Below are 17726 nucleotides of genomic sequence, written 5' to 3' on the forward strand. Positions count from 1 at the left end.
TTTTTGAACCTCAAAATCTCCACATAACCCTTTACGTCTGTGTATAGTAACAGTGAAATTTCCTGAGGTCCTGGAGTTCAGCTTCTCCAGATGCTTGGAACTGCCTGTCACTGACCTAAGCTTAGCTGTGGTTCCCGAGGGACAGAAATGTGTCCCTCAGACATAACTGATGCTGTTGCTGTGCTCAAAGCATACCTTTTGCTGATTAACAGCCTAGATAGCAATACATTGCTGAAAGAGGCTTAGTGGCTAAGGGAACCCATCTTTACCATATAATAATCTATATCACATAATTTATAATCATATGAAGTAATAATATCTAATAACAAGTGATTAGAAACTTACTCAAGAAATAGGATCTTTGGATCTAATGTTTCCTTCAGCCTGAATCACCTCAGTCTTGCCTTGCTATCTCTTTCTTGAATATAAGTCTTAAAACGTTCAGAAGGATTTGATTTCAGGGCAGGAACTAAGGATACACAAGCACTATTGTCATAATCTGTTTTTTATTGATGATAACACTGTAATATATCCTTTTCTTCCATGCTGTCCTGAAACAGATTCATGCTTTCTGTCTGCTTGTCTTTCATCAATTTTTTCCTGAGTAATTTTATTGCATGATATGAATGCTTCATATGTCTCATAGAAGCAAACGGGGGAGAGTAATCCTTTGACCTTTCCAGCATTCTTTGGTGTAATTTACTGGTGATTCGTCTCCCTGTAGCATGGCCCTGGAACCCCATGATAAAAATGGACAGCCAATCCAAACAGAAAATGCTGAAAAGGTTAAAGCTTTGATTATGTTAGTCTATAAATGTTCACAGTTTTTTCTTGGCCAGAAAGAAAATGAGAGCTGAAAATGGCAATGGATGAATCATGCTTATTACAGAATACGGAAATGATATCTGCTCAACCCTTTCTTGTTAGTACTGAAATAACGTAATCTTGTGCCCTCTCATTTTATGTCACTGCAACCCACCTCATCCTCTTAAATGAATGCATGCATCCATTTAATTAACCTGGTGAGATACTGAGATATAAATCTTTTAAATGCTTCTCATGCAATTAATCTTGACAGCTGTCATATTAATAACATCTTTAATGCTATATTCTTTATTTTTTGATTTATTGAAATTCCTGGTATTATTTTGAGCACACTGATAGGTTTGCTAGATTTAAGCCCTTAATCTTAAATTGTTTAAATCCTAGAATCAATTCTATAGAAAGCTTTACTGGTTGTTTAGTTTGCTGAATAAATGGAAGATTATCTTTCATGAAGAAAGCATAAATGTGTTTTGAAAACTGTGATTGAAACAGGGTGGAAATTAGTAGCTGAGATGCTTTATTTTAAATGCTTTTTTTTTCCAGAACATTTTGCTGAGAGTCTGTTCTTTGCTGGCAAGTGATCACCAGTCAAAAATTGTATGAGACTGTCCTTCGTGCTCTGTTGATTCCCTTTCAAGAGAAGGGATAAGGGCAGGATAGATCCATAGTATTTGGCTCTCAAATTCATCAACGTTCAGTTTCTGTCATGCGATATTGTCATTATGCTTAATTTAAATCACAACAAGGATGCAAAGGTTCCTTGTCTAGCTCTGGCCTTTCCCACTCTTTGGGAGTGCTTTATCATGGCCTTGTGGATGGCTGCTGGACAGTTTTCAACCAGAACTAGGGGACCATTGGGTTAGGGAGTGGTTTGGATCACAAAATAATTTGCAGAGCATAGCTGGCTCTGTGCACTGCCTCTACAGCTCCAATGTCCTTTGGAACAGCTTTAGAGATAGTAAGAAATTCAGGGTGCATCAAAATTAATTATCCCACAGGAAAATGAAGGGAATTAGGAAAGAGTCTTCTATCTAGATATTTTCTGACTTGACATATTTTTTAGTATTTTACAAAGCCATTCAAGATATCTAGATATGTAGGCAGAATGGGACAGCAGTGCTGTATTTGCTGCCTTGTAATTCCCATTGTATTCTACTTATCTAAGCATTTTAGGTTCCTGCACTGGAATTTGTCTAATTTCATTAACTCATTATTGCTGGCACATGGCACATTCTCCTTCCCTCTCTGCAAAAATGCATCTTGCTTATCTAAATCACAGAATCACAGAATCCTAAAGGTTGGAAGGGACCTCAAAAGATCATCTAGTCCAACCCTCCTGCAAGAGCAGGATAACCTAGAGTACATCACACAGGATCTTGTCCAGGTGGGCCTTGAATATTTCCAATGTAGGAGACTCCACAACCCCCCTGGGCAACCTGTTTCAGTGCTCTGTCACTCTCACAGTAAAGAAATTTTTCCTGATGTTCACATGGAACCTCCTATGCTCCAGTTTAGACCCACTGCCCCTTGTCCTGTCACTGGACATCACTGAAAAAAACCTAGCTCCATCATCCTGACACTCACCCTTTACATATTTGTAAACATTGATGAGGTCACCCCTCAGTCTCCTCTTCTCCAAGCTAAAGAGTCCCAGCTCCCTCAGCCTCTCCTCATAAGGGAGATGTTCCATTCCCTTAATCATCTTTGTGGCTCTGTGCTGGACTCTTTCAAGCAATTCCCTGTCCTTCTTGAACTGTGGGGCCCAGAACTGGACACAATAATCCAGATGCGGCCTCACCAAGGCAGAGTAGAGGGGGAGGAAAACCTCTCTTGACCTACTAACCACACCCTTTCTAATGCACCCTAGGATGCCATTGGCCTTCTTGGCCACAAGGGCACATTGCTGGCTCATGGTCATCCTCCTTTCCACCAGGACCCCCAGGTCCCTTTCCGCTTCACTACTGTCCAGCAGGTCAACCCCCAACCTGTACTGGTGCATGGGGTTGTTCTTCCCCAGATGCAAGACTCTACACTTGCCCTTGTTGAATTTCATCAAGTTCCTCTCCACCCAACTCTCCAGCCTGTCCAGGTCTCGCTGAATGGCAACACAGCCCTCTGGTGTGTCAGCCACTCCTCCCAGTTTAGTTATCATCAGCAAACTTGCTGAGGGTACACTCACTTCCCTCATCCAGGTCGTTGATGAAAATATTAAACAGCACTGGTCCCAGCACCGACCCCTGAGGGACTCCACTAGTCACAGACCTCCAGCTAGATTCTGCCCCATTGACCACAACTCTTTGCCTTCTTCCTTCCAACCAGTTCTTGATCCACCTCACTACCTGATCATCAAGCCCACACTTCCTTAGCTTATCTATGAGGATGCTGTGGGAGACAGTATCAAATGCCTTACTCAAATCAAGAAAAACCACATCTACCGCTCTACCATCATCCATCCACCTAGTTACTTGCTCATAGAAGGCTGTAAGGTTGGTCAAACATGACTTCCCCTTGGTAAAGCCATGTTGGCTGCTCTTAATGACCCCCTCATCCTTGATATGTCTAGAGATGGTGTCAAGAATAAGTTGTTCCATCACCTTTCCAGGGATGGAGGTAAGGCTGACCGGTCTATAATTATCCGGGTCCTCCTTCTTGCCCTTCTTATAGACTGGCGTGACATTTGCCATCCTCCAATCCTCAGGCACCTCTCCTGTTTCCCACGACTTACCAAAGATGATGGAAAGTGGCCCAGCAATGACCTCCGCCAGCTCCCTCAGCACCCGCGGGTGTATTCCATCCGGACCCATCGATTTATAGATGTCCAGATTACTTAACTGATCCCTAACCCAATCCTCATCCACCAAAGCAAACTCCTCCTTTATCCTGACTCCTTCCGGGGCTATAGGAATCTGGGTCCCCCGGGGAGAGTCTGCAGGAGTAAAGACAGAGGCAAAGAAGGCATTCAACACCTCTGCCTTCTTTATATCCTCTGTCTCCAGGGCACCCACCTTGTTCAGCAGTGGGCCTATACTGCTTCTTGTGTTAGTTTTATGCGCTATGTATTTGAAGAAGTCCTTTCTATTGTCCTTGACCCGACTTGCCAGATTAAGTTCCAAGGAGGCCTTAGCTGTCCTAATTGCTTCCCTACATCCTCTAACAGCTGTCCTATATTCCTCCCAAGTGGCCAGCCCCTCCTTCCATAATCCATAGATTCTCTTTTTTCCGCATGAGTTTGCCCAGCAGTTCCTTGTTCAACCATGCTGGTCTCCTGGCTCCTCTACTTGACTTCCTACTCATTGGGACACTCTGATCCTGAGGTTTGAAGAAGTGGTCTTTGAATGCTGACCAGCTGTCTTGAGCCCCTTTACCACCTAGTACCCTTTGCCATGATACTTCCCTTAGCAATTGATTGAAGAGGCCAAAGTTTGCCCTTCGGAAATCCAGAAATGTGGCCTTGCTAGGTATTCTATTCCTCCCACACAAGATCCTAAACTCCATCTCATGGTCACTGCAGCCCAGGCTGCCATTGACCATCACTGCTTCAACCAGACCCTCCTTGTTGGTGAGTACCAGATCCAGCAGTGCTCCTCTCCTAGTTGGTTCGTCCACCATTTGCATTAAGAAGTTATCATCAGTGCACTGGAGGAACCTCCTAGACTGTGAATGACTGGCTGTGTAAGTCTTCCAGCAAATGTCGGGGTAGTTAAAATCCCCCATGAGGACCAAGGCATGTAGTAAAATAGTAACCTAATCCAGTGGGTGTGGATGTGCAACGTATACACTAGGGCTAACAAACTGCTGATGAGCCTAAGCAAATACCTGGGAGTACTGGGCATTAGACAGGCGGGTCCTGCTTATGGCATTGCTATGAAATACATTGTGGACGAAACAAGAAACATTTAGCTAAGTTTCAGGTTGCAGAAATGCCAATGTCACTGTAGTTTTCTGTTTCCCAAGTGGAAGGAATTATTTTTCCACTTTATCACTCCAATCCCTGACCAGGCTAAATACCATGATGGGGAGAGATAGGGGTGTGGTAATGAAACCATTTTCATGGCTCACTTACAAGCACTAGGCAGAGTTTTCTCATCTTTTCTGAAGGTGGGGTCTTCTGCTGTTACTGCTCTGATGGTTTGAACACTCTACCATTAACAAAAAAAACAAACAAAAAAGCCAAACCAAAGCCCCCCAGAAAACCCAAACAAAACACAACACAAAGGAAACAGTGAAATGCTCAGTATGAAGCTAGCTGTTTTTGAATGGCCTATACCTGAGAAGTTAAATGTACTGATTTTATAGATCAGAACAATCTTTAATCTGTTGAATACACACCAACTCCTTAATTATGGATTTATTATTTTTTTTTTCCAGTTCTAAAAAGGCCCATACAAACCGTACCCTACTTATTTACACTTTTTCTTCTGTTTTTGTACAAAGACCACCAGAAAAGAAAATGCACATTGGCGTTATGCAAAAGAAGCAGAGCTGGACAGAGACATTACATTTAATTTGGCTCTTGGGAAGCAGAATCAATCCAGAGATTGCTAATGAGATAGAAAATCTCTCACTTTTAGGTCACCTGTTCATTCTAACTAACATTTTCATTGATGACAATCTTTACTTTCTCATAGCTTCTTCCTGACCTATGCTAGCGATATTATTTTCATTCTCCTTTCATTGCTGAGGACAATACCAGTTCTTGTTACTCTCTTTCAGTCTTAAAGTATGGCTGTCAAACAAGCAGAGCTATCAGAGTAGAAAAAAGTGCTTAAGGGTGATCACTGTATAATTTTGGCTTCATTCTGTTACCCAGCATTTTGATGTCCACATCACAAAACTTGTCCTCTTGCTAGCACCTCAGAAAGACAAGCAGACTGCTGAGAGGGAATGCCTTACTGCCCTACGGGTGTTTTGCCTTCTGGCAGTGTTAAGGTGTGCAAAGCAGAGTGTGGTGAGGCTACCCTACATCTATCCTGAATTTAAATGAAAGGACACTAGTTTACAGAGCTGTCATTTTTATGTGTTGTAACTTCTAAATTTATACTAATTTGTAAGAGAAAAATAAATACAGTGTATTTCCAGTTACCAAAGAGATATACTGTGTGCTAGTTCCCAGTTGGCATATGTTGGCATAGCTCTGTTGCAGTGTAACTGCAGTTTCAAACTGTCTGAAAATATGTTGGGTGCTTATCTACAGAATATAATGTTATGAGTTTTCATCAGCTAAAGCAATATACATCAATCACCCTTTGTTACTACTAGAAATGAAGGTATTATAATCCAAGGAACTTCTTGCATAGATTTTAGAGAGTACTTTTCTCTGTTAATCACACTGTTTCTCCAGGGCATAGTTTTGGAGCCATTTCCTCAAGTAATGAAGATTTTTGTATTGAGTGCTAAAAATACTGCACTTTAGGTTGTATAATCAAGCTCTGGCTCTGCCTCTGGCTTGCTGGCTTTCTGAACAGTGAGGGTATACCATATTGAAGCAAGATTCCACTTAGGTCTTCCCCTGAGAATTTTTTCTATGTCCATATAAAACCTTCTTCCCTGAGCTCAATGAAAAACTAAGACAGTAGGCAAACATCTGGGACCTGAATTCTCTTAGACTGATCCCCATACACTCCTTGAGGATACAAGGAGGATATGAGGATAACCGCCAAGTACTTCTAACTTCAGTGCCTTCCCCAACTTGCTCAGCATAGATGAACTCTATAGTCCCTTAGAGAACAGTCCTACAGTGGAAAAATTTCCTGCAGCACAAAGAACAGTAAGATGTTCCCCCAAAGGTTTGGCAAAGTACATGTATGAGTGCAGTATCAATGATGACGCCATAAATCAGAAGTGGGTTTGCAATAGTTCACAGTTCAGCCAAGCTAAATGGGACAGTCAAGGTCTGAATGTTGATCACTGGGGTCTCTGCTATAAAGGTACCGACAAGCAAATTGGTCAGGGAAGGCGGATAAATTTCTACAGGCTGTTTTCTTGGCAATACAAATAGCATTTCTGATGACTGGGCAAAACTGATTCTGAGTGCTTTTACATTTCAGAACTGTTACATCTGGACGACCATTCTCTGCTGAGCTTCCCAGTGGATGCAGTACTGTATTTCAGATTGTTGTTAGTCTCAGAGGAAGAGAGATTTACCTGGGAGGGTAATTTTTTGTCTGTGACAAATAGTATGATGCATAAAAATGACCATTCCAAGATGAAAACTTGTTCTGGTTTTATGTACTTAACTCTGATGATCAGTTTTCTTTAAAGGCCTCCTGAGCTGGGTACTTTGAGGCACCAGCATATGTTGCTACAAATGATGTATTATGTTCTCTGACAATTACCTTTGATTCAAAACTTTAAGTGGGTTCAGCCTTAGGTTGTTAACTCTTTAGGAGAGATCTGTGACTGCTAATGGTAACACGCCCAGAGATTTTTTTCCATGGTATGTGTGTGTGTGAGGAAGTGGAGTGTGCAGTCTGAGGCTGCTTCACCAGTACATGGGTAGGTTCATGTGCTGTGCCAGGTATGGGTTACAATAAATCCACTCCTTGAGGTGCCCAAGGCAGCGTAGCATGTAACCTATAGGAATAATTAATAGTAATGCTTGACCTTCTGCAGCGATAATGGGCTCCTACTGTAGCTCTCCAACTGGTTTGCTCCTAAGTGGTTATGTGCTTGCTGATCAACGAAGACTCCCTTGGTGGAAGTCCTGCTCTCCAGGCATGATGAATGCAGAGAAGAATGATACAAATATTGCATAAGGGCTTTCTCTTGCCAGTTTCTGGTGTAATCACAAAAACAGTGTGATACATTGCCTCTTGTGTTTGTTCCAATCTGTTTTGGTATTTCTTTTGAGGCATGATTACTAATCAGCAAACAATGGTAATTGTGTTAATGTGTACAGTAATTGTGTAAATTGTGTAAATATAATAGCATACCACTGAGATCCCTTATAAACTGAATGTAACAGTGTCTGTAGCTTTAGGATTGGTACTACTAAAAGGAAGCAAGGGCTTACAGATAAACCTGGGAAAAAAAACACAAGGCAGGAATGAACACAGTGCAATAACTGGTTTTCCTATCATTGTGTGTACATGTTCTCACTGCATGCATTCCTTAGATGAATGTGTATAGTGGGTAATTTATCCATTTTGGAGAAAATGGCTTGAATTCTGGTCTTGTGTAAATGAAAACCAGAAGTACAAAACAAGTGCTGTTTAATAGAAGGCTGAATTTCTCACTGGATGGCTTGGTACCAGACTAATTGTGGCTTCCCCATGGGGAATATTTTACAAGAGTAGTCCCAGTTATGATGCCCACAGTGGACCTGATGATCCTGGGTTGCATGCCTCTGGGAGTCCTCCAAATTCCAGCTGGCTTTGGAGGCTTAGCCTGGGCATTCTGTTTTCCATGTAGGTGGCCTGTGCTTGACCCATAGTCAGACTCCTTTGTGCCCTCATGGCAGAGCATTTAGGGACAACTTGAGGAATGAGTTGTGTTGGTTTTATCTGCTTAGTATCCCCACAGTGACAGATGGGTGGTTGAGAAATCACATTTATCCATACCCATGCAAATATATCTGCAGGGCACATGCTTCTTTTGGGAATGCCAGCTGTGTTACCCTACAGCCAAGCTCAGTGGTATTCATGCATCACCTGGCTGTTTGTGACTGAAGGTTTTGTTCACAGTAAGTAAAAAGGATCAGAAATGGACAGATATGTCTTTTGCTTAGTATTGTTTTTCAGCCAAATGCAGTGAATTTCTATAGATTCAGCATTAAGCAGTGCTGTATGAATGTCTCAGTCTTACTAAAATTGTTTTTAAATAGGCTTTCATATCAGCTCTTGACTAAAAAAAATGTGGACAAATTCTTGTAGTGAAAGCTCTTTGTATTTAATGGGAGTTAGCCCAGATTAAGAGAGATAGCATCTTGCCCTCTGATACAGTAAATGTAGTCAGTATGAGATTCCTATACTTGGTTCTGTATTTATGAGCATATCTGTCTGCTTTAATTTAGGCTAGATTCTGACTTCTGTTGTTCTGTTCCTACTTTCTGAATCCTGAATAAATTCATTAGCTTTGCCCATGCTCCTGAATCATACACAATAAATATTACCTTAAAATACAAGCTAAAACTTTCTTACACGTATATTATCAGACACACTTGGGAAAAGAGAGAGCTGTAGTTACTGGTAAACTGTAGCTTGGTTTTAGTAGAAACCACCAGCCAGGAACAGTCAAATCCTATAAAACTGGAAAGACTCACTCCCCTTGTGATAGCTTCACAGAGTGAAGTTCCCCAGCCATTCTGTACAGGCAGGTGGGCTGTTTGATTAACACAGCAGAATCTTTGACCTTAAAAACTTAAACATGCTAAGGGCATTCGTGTCTCATTAAGGATAATGGGAGTTGAAAGCTTTTAGAACTCTTCAGGATTAGGTCCAAAATATGTACATCATAGCAGCAGCACAGATGTGCCAACAAGCAGGACTTACTGAGGAGTGCAATTAATGTGAAGCGAACTGTTTCCCTCCCCGCCTCCCACTCCCCAGCCTCAGGTAGTTTGTTGGCTCTGCAAATCCAGATCCCAGCCCAGTTCAAAAGAGACTATGAAAACATGGGGTGTCTTGATAAGGACAGTAGTAGCAGATTATTTTTTTTCTTTGAGAAGTGACCCAAACATATTGGTAATATTTCTGTCTGGAGAGTTTAGCTTTTCTGGCACAGAAAATTTGTTCCTGGAACGTAGCCTACTATAGACACAAAGCCATTAGCTGCTGGGTTATTACGAAGTTAATGATGAAAGACAGAAACTGTTAGTAAGATACTGAAATGTGCATTTAATTTTGATTTTTTTTTAACTTTATTTTTTTTTTTAGTGATGCTGGAAACAGTCTGACATTTCTAGCTGATCAAAAGGAAAACAAGTAACCTCAGCTATGGAGAGAAAGAGACAGCTACAGAAAAGGGAATCTGGGAAAAGACTTTCTCTGGACAGCAGTCTTGTGGTAAGAATGAAAATTTACTGAATTTACTGAATATATCTTCTGTCATTAAAATATAGTTGTTAAGAGACAATACTTATAATGATGTACATTTTAAAGATATTTATTCATCGCAGTATCACAACCTTTTGTGATTGTTAAGATTCTCCAGAGCAAAAGTGCAGGAGGAATTTTACTGCATCCTAAATAGAAACATGTCATCAGGTAGAAGCATGGCCCTGAATTCACTGGATTTACACAAGGAAGGAATCCAGACAAATATACCGAACTTGCAGTTAAAATCCTACTCAGCCTCTGTGGGATCACTCTGTATTGCTCTATACTTAGCATATGAGAGCTGTAGGTAGCTGAGGTCATCTAATCGGAAATGTTTGTTTTGCTGTTGAGGATACTAGGAAAAACTTTCACTGTAGTGAATGTGCAAATTGCTCTAATGTCACCTGAAAGAGAAATGTAAATGCCAAGTGCTGTAAAATAGCTGGTTTGGATATACATAGGATTTGGATTCATTGAGATTGTATTCTGAATTTAATTTTAGTTAATATTTTCAAATGGTGACTGAGATTAACGAGGACATTTCATAGCCGTACTATGGATGCATGACTGGAAAATGCTCATAGATGGTGGAACAGTTGTGTAAGAGGATAAACATGGCAGTGTCAAGTATTCAGCATGCTAGTTTAACAAATACTGAAACAACGAAAGCTTGGAGAGTCAGGGAAACCCATGCCATCTTTGACGTTCATAGAGGTTGTCTTCTGAGGGACAAGTTTGTTCCTGGTTGTTGATATTAGAGTTGCCTCTTTGAGTGTTTGTATGGCTAGCACTGATGCTGGGAAGTGCTGGAAACAAATGGATTTGGCATTGGTAGCTGCAAAGTCTGGGTTTAGGTTCCAGGGGTCACTAATGAACACCAGTTTGGCTCCTTACATGAAAGCCACAAAATATTAAACTTTGCCCAGTGCCACTCATAAATAACAAGTCAAATGATTCATGAAGCAATGCTTGATTAGAGGGAGAAAAGGACTGCAGCAAGGTAACAACACTAGACAACAAGCAAGCATCCCAGAATGTACCAACAGTCATTTGAAGTCCTCATTTCTGATGACTTCTTGAGCAGATATTTCTCCTCTCCTTTAACATTACTGTACACACAGGTAGTGGGACTCCAGAGCCCCGATTGCCTATTACATTGGATGGCATGTCTGTGGTAGTCCCAGTTACCTGAGCTGCTCACAGCCCACTCCAGCCAGCTGCTCCTGCCTCATCTGCACTGTGGCTTGCTGTTGAGATTTGCTTCACCAAAAAGGCTACAAAGACAACCTAGAAAATAGAAACTGTTCTGTCCCATCTCTTTGGTCTTACTTCTGTATCCCGATGCTGTAATGTGTTGCTTTAATTTGTGCTGACCGTTTGTATCAGGGAAGTGTAAGATCACTAGTCTACCTTGAATTTCACACAAATTACAATGTAATTTCCTTTATCTTATACTATACTTGTAGGGTGGTTTTGGTTTTGTATTTTGATGTCCCATCTCTCCCCCTAAAGTAAAAAGCCCACTGACATGCTAAAAGCAGTGAATATGGACTGAGCAGGTTTGTCTATCTACTGATGCCTTTCGTCTGCTGTGCTCCTTAGCAGGAGGCAGCAGAGCAGGCCCTCTCTTCCAGGTTTCTACTGTTCTGCAGATCCTTGAGGACTCTGTGCTTCTCCCTTAGGCCTAAGCTAGCATGTCTGTGCTTCTGGGGTAGTGTTAGCTGGCCAGTGAAGAAATGTGCAGATCATGTTTCAAAAGGGGTCTGTCCTCTTCCTTAGCTTTCAAATGGCACTTATAATAATGAATGACATCTCTTTATTTTGAAAAATAAAAATATTTAGAGAGAAATAATAGTAGTGAAGAGTAGCAAGTCCTCCCCCAGACTCTGAGCTGATCTTGGGACCCTAATGAGATGTTGTTTAAGTTCCCTCCTGTTCAGACCATGCAGCTCTGTGCTCTAATGGTGAGAGGTAGCTGTTTTCAGGTTGTTCAGCCTGCAACAAAAACTGCCTTCTTGACTTTCACACACTCACCAGGCCATGCACTATTAAAACTTTCAGTTGTCTTCTAGCTTGTGTGCAGACAAGGTAGGTTTAGTATGAAATCACAATTTTATCTAACACACTGAGTCAGACAAAATCCAGCTGGTTTTGAATGCTCAGTTGTGTGTTTATTCCCAGGGCCAACCTCTGCTATTAGTTCTAGGCATGCACACCACTGAAACAGACTCCAGCCTAAATCCTGCAGCTAAAATGGAGTTCTGTGTTCCAAACAATTTGCCATGAACTATCAATATTTCTCTGGTGGAAAAAAGAATGCTTACGGAAACTGGGTAAGGGAAATGCTAGCAATTGTGACTTTTTCACAAACATATTGCTCAGTGTTTAAAATCATTTTTCCCTAAATGTTTTCACTGATGCAATGGACTAGATTCAGCCTTTACTTAATGCGTTAAGATAGAAATTTTCTTTTCCCCGAAGTGACAACATGGTCTGCTGTGTGGATGGGAACAAAATGCTAAGTATTTCTGGCTTCCAGTCCCACCTACTGCTACTTTGGACTTAATTTATAGCCAAGACAGTACACTATGCTTATTTTTTTTCCCTGTGGGTGGGTAGCAGAGAGAGGCATTTGCCAGTGTCATAGGGAATATTGGGTGTGTGATGCTATCCAAAGTACTTTGTGTAATAATCATACCTACATATTAAAATGCCCACGAGGACATAATTAGAGGAGCGATAGAAACTGGCTGCATGAGACGGTGATGCTTTCTACCTGCTCTTCAGCAAGTGGTAAGTAGGGTGGGTTATTGTACGCAGCTGGAAAACAGTCTTCAGGCACTGGTTTGAAGTCAGTCAATTTATGCTAGTATGTGCCAGCAGAAGCCCTGTGGCTGATTAGCCAGTATTGTTACAAAAGTTTTGAAGAAAACCTGTGAGGGTAAGAAATATTGCAGTATTTCAATATTTTGAACATATAAACCCATCATACCATCAGGCTGACACACTCGGTTTTAAAACAATATCTTCTGCTGCACGTGGCATTTGGAGGTTATGCTTGCCTGTAGCGTTTCTTGGTGCACGCATCCTTTTTCAGTAGTTGTATACTACAGGTCAGTGTGTATCGAAGCTTTATATTGAGTAGGATATGTGTAACTAGTGTCATCCATACATTTAATTAGAAACATGTGTGCACTGATGTTTGCCGCAACCAATTATTTCACAACAAATTAGAAGAGATGTTTTGAGATTCAAGTGCCTTCAGCTGCCTGTTAGTAAGTCACACTGGATGCCTTGTGATTCCATGAAATTCAACTGGGCAGAACAAAGTACTTTGTACTCCTCTTATTTTCTCCAAATTCCTTTCCTATCGTACCTTTTCTTAATTGATGCCTTCATGTTATATGTGCGTCTTCATTACACTTGTATCCATTCCTTTACCAAACTCTATCAGAGTGCAATGTTTTAGGTGAGTGCCCTGCCTGCGCAAGTCCTTAATTCTTCTATCTCTTCCCAAAGGTTTTGTGTTTAACCTCTCAGGCATTCAGGGCTGGACACTCTGCTTGGAAAATCTGGCCTTGATTTGCTCAAGAGCACTTGTTGCTTGGTGGAGTCTTCCAGCATTATCATATCTCAAAGAATTCTGATTTCTGTGTGTTTAAAAGAAACTGGTTTCTACTTTTGTACTCTGGACTATGAGATACAAATAGGCGTTTCTGATAACATTCCTCACCCTGCCTGGCCGTGTTGCTTTTCCCATCTGCATCAGATTGTAGTCATCTTCTGGAATGTTTTTTTCCCCATGATTTAATCTATGAGTATTGCATAGTGAAGTTTGAAACAAAACAAAACAAACACCAAAAAATACCAACAAACCACCCCCCCAGAAAAAATTCTCTTCCTTTCTCATCTCAGACTCTGAATATATAGGGTACAATGATATTTGGTGAAAGAGGAAGAAAAGGAAAAAGTTGTTTCTGAAAGAAAAAAAGGCATGGCTTCAAATTCCTTAGAATATGGGTCTGGGCCTTAAAGATATGAACATAAATTTCATCAGTGTTTTTTATTCAGGCCTATCCCATCAAACAATGAGATTCAGGCTTTAGATGAGGAGGATCCATTTCAGAAACATCCTTCAAACAACATGCCAATGAGAAATTTCATAGGCATTAAAACACTCTTCCTTGCACCACAGACACAGTAACTACTTCTTCATCAGCTCGGGTAAAGAAAAGTTCAGTGTTCTTTCATACACTACTGTATACCCTTCCAGCCAGTGGCTTGGGGGTATAAGCTTTACAATGAGGATAAATAAACCCTTTTTTAAAAAAAAAAAAAATATAAATGCACAAATATATTCATAGAATGTGCTTCACAGGACATACTTTTTGAGTGATTATGTACCTTATGAATATCTGAATTAATGCTTTACTGGAAGTTAGTAGTTTGAAGCCATGCATTTTAACAAGACTCAGAATCGTACCACTGTTAAGAAATGCCAGATAATGCAACAGAGGAATTATTGCAAATGCTGTCCAGGTCAAAGAAGAGCCTTGCTTTTCGCTTAAATGAAATTAGATCCCCGTCAGCTTTTAGTCATAATTCATAAGTTTTATTCCAGAAATATCTGGTATAGCCAAAGGCTGTTGCTGCTCTCTAGATTTCCAATACTGACAACTGGTTAGAGAGATATTTTACACCCAGATGCTCATTTACATTTGCAGGCAAAGCAGGTAAGCCTGCAGTGACAATGATGCTTTATAGCTTTATATTCAGGTGAAACAATTGCAAAATACTAACTTCCTAGCAATCCCTACAGGTAATCGTATAAAATCAGTTAAAGAAAATGTTTTTGTAATTTCAGTCTGATACTTAAAACCCAAAACATACCACCCAGGAAGGATATACTTTTTACAGTTTCAATGTAATCTTATACTACCTTTATCGTTTCATCTGTTGAACAAATGATGCTACTGTATTTTGGTTTTAGAAAGTTTTCTTCTGCAAATTTATTACCATCAGAACACCACAATTCTGAAAATCAAACTTGTTTGAGATAGAAGGACTAAAGAAGGTCTCTAATTCTTATTTGTTTCTAAATAACAGATATCTGTCCTATCATGTTATGATATTAGTAAAGATATATTATAATATGTGTGGTTGTATGAAGATAGACAACAGTGAACAAGGTAGAACTCTGTGTCCTTTTGGATTGTTGCATAAGAAATCAAGACCAAAGTCACTGCTGTTATTGCCACAGTACCTCTCTTTAGATTTAACATACACTGTGAAATCTGTAATGTTGATGGGACACATTTATTTGGAATACATATCTTAGTGGTCACATACCTACCTCCATGTTAGATTGTTTTATGTTTACACTGGGATAGCCATAGGCTATTAAGAGGAAAAGATATTTCAGAGGAATATTCTGCCTTATCATTTGGCTGAAATCCTTTAGATTTTGTTAAAAAGAACAGCTCTACAAAGTAAAATACTGTATTTCCTGATTGAAATTTTTTTCATGAATAATTGTTTTATGTTAAATATTTCAGCCTATGTCGTTGAAAACTGGTGAATGAAACTAGGTAAAAACAAGATGGAAAAGGATTTATCTTTTTTTCTCTTCAAACATTAATATGAAAATACATAGAAAAATAAAAATTGTACTTTAATAGAATTAAAGCCCATATTTCCTTATTATGGGTATAATGAAGATGTTTTTCATGTGATAAGGTTTCGTTGGTAATATTTGCAATTCATGATTTGGTATGTGGCAAAGCAGCTTACACAAGGAATGCTATTAAAGAAAGCTACTGATAGGATTGATTGTATTTCAGGTTTTCCCTAAAGAAGTTCTTTAACAAAAACAAATGGAAAACAGCAAACCCTAAACAGACCCAAAGCCAAGCTTTTAGGCAACTTGTGTGGGGTGAGGAGAGTGTTAGAACCTATCAGTGCCACCAGGACGATATTGGCTACTTTATTCACTGGGGTGCTCTTCGAAAATAATAAAAACCTTATCCTTTGCTTGATCCAAACTGTCTAGTTGTCTCCAAGGCCCTTTTGATCAGGAAAAGTCAATGTTTCAAGCTGTGCTCTTTGTTTGTGTGGATAATTCCCAGCCTGACTGCACACATGGTTGGCCCTTACAGCTGTGGTGGCATTTAGCTGGGGAGATTTGAGAACAGAGTATCTTTTTGAAGCAGCCAGCATTTATCAAAGTTTTTTTTTTGTTTGTTTTATTTAAAACACAGCTTTTACTTCTGAAAGCAATCTGTGATAAAGTGCTGCTCTGGCTCATGAGCTGTGCCCTACTGCTTTCATTCTGGTCACACGCTCTTATGGGGCTCTGTAGAATTAGCTTTAATGACGCCACTTTTTTATAATAAGGGTAACAGTAATATAATGAATTGTACTGGGGTGTGGGAGTAATACCTTCATCTAGTTTACCTGTGGTTGTGTTGATATCGTGTGCAAAACCGAAGTTGAATTAGAGACCTTTGTTGGGAGATGTGCATGTGTTACCTGTGAGTAATGCATGGGGATGGGAGCCATGCATTTAGGGGTTAAGTCCAATATCTGTGACCTTTAATCAATTTTTAACTCAGTTTAATAATTTTCTAATTCAGTTTTCTCATCAATAAATTGCATATTGTAATAATTTCTTACCTCATAAGTATTCTAAGAAGGGTCTGTTATTAGCATGTGTCTGTAGCTTGCTTTGATATCTTCAGATGAAAGGTGCCACAGTGAAAGTGACATTATAGCAAAGCTGTGAAGAGTGCTGCATCAGCACGGTGGGAGGAGAACTCTTTGTATGTGGGAATTAAATTCAGTGAAGGGAATAGCCCTGATTTTTCTGCTAGTTGACTGTGACATTCACAATGTGTCTAACATCAGTGTGTAACATCACATAAACCAGCATTTTGACTTGAAAGGTGACATGAAACATACTGCTTAGTCAGATGTTGACTGATGTTCTTACTATTTTTTCCACCTAAAACTGCTGCCAAATTCCCTATGAATCTGCAAATATTTCCAGTCCTCTCAAAACTTGAATTCTTATTTTTGTGTATTTATAATTCAGAATTTTATTCAGCTGGATACATATCAGAAGAAAAGAATGTGCCAACGGTGTAATCAAGCACTGTAAAAGCATGGTGAAGCCTGGAAAAGACATGCAGAATGTGAGCCTCAAACAGTTTTCACGGTGTGTTGTAGAGGCAAGCTAAAGCCCATAACATTCAGTGCATACAGTAGGAGAATAAGTCAAGGAAAATGATTTAATAAAGGTGACAAGTGTGTTGTTTGGAGGTAGAAGACCAAATACAGGAAAGAACAGCAATGGAGTATATGTAGGGGTTGCTAATTTAATAGGTTAAAGTTTGTGTATTTGTAGAGAAAACCCTAAGATACAGAATTGATATAGGGACTCAGTAAACTGAATTACCAAGGCAATATGAGAAAAGTCTGTTCCTTAGGTCAATGTTAGTATTGCTTGCACTGTTCTGCAAATCTCACAGTAAGGGCATCTATTCCTTATTCACAGACTATGTGAATGAAATGCTATCATCTCTCTATATAATAGCCCTGAAATCTGCTTGAAACTTTGTGGAAAAAGGAAATCCCAGTGTGGGTAGAATCTAAACAGAACAACAACAGATTGTTTTGCATCCTCTGTGTCTTGAAATTCTAAGATTTTGCAAAAATGGAGCTATGCATAAATGTATTGCCAATAGCACATACTTGTCTGTATTTGCATTTTTAATAAAGTGGAAATTGGACTAAGAGCTATCGTATGTCAGCTTGAGAAAACACACAGGAAAACCCAACTGAATGGGTCAGTTCAAAGCAGAAACTGGG

The 17726-nt window shown here is 39.9% G+C and overlaps 1 protein-coding gene across 10 annotated transcripts in view; it reads left to right on the forward strand.

Moving 5' to 3' along the window:
- The window catches only part of NCKAP5 (NCK associated protein 5), a 505074-nt gene that overhangs the window by 108838 nt on the left and 378510 nt on the right, over nucleotides 1–17726 (forward strand). For all 10 annotated transcript variants that reach the window (XM_057407188.1, XM_057407190.1, XM_057407189.1 and 7 more), the window contains one exon: nucleotides 9699–9827. In XM_057407188.1, coding sequence (XP_057263171.1) covers nucleotides 9759–9827 — 69 coding nt within the window. In that variant the 5' untranslated portion in view covers nucleotides 9699–9758. The remainder of the gene's footprint in view (nucleotides 1–9698; nucleotides 9828–17726) is intronic.

The sequence above is a fragment of the Pezoporus wallicus genome, unplaced genomic scaffold (assembly GCF_028554395.1).
Source record: "Pezoporus wallicus isolate ANWC-B61680 ecotype Strahan unplaced genomic scaffold, APGP_CSIRO_Pwel_v1 contig_4166, whole genome shotgun sequence".
Classification (NCBI taxonomy): domain Eukaryota; kingdom Metazoa; phylum Chordata; class Aves; order Psittaciformes; family Psittacidae; genus Pezoporus; species Pezoporus wallicus.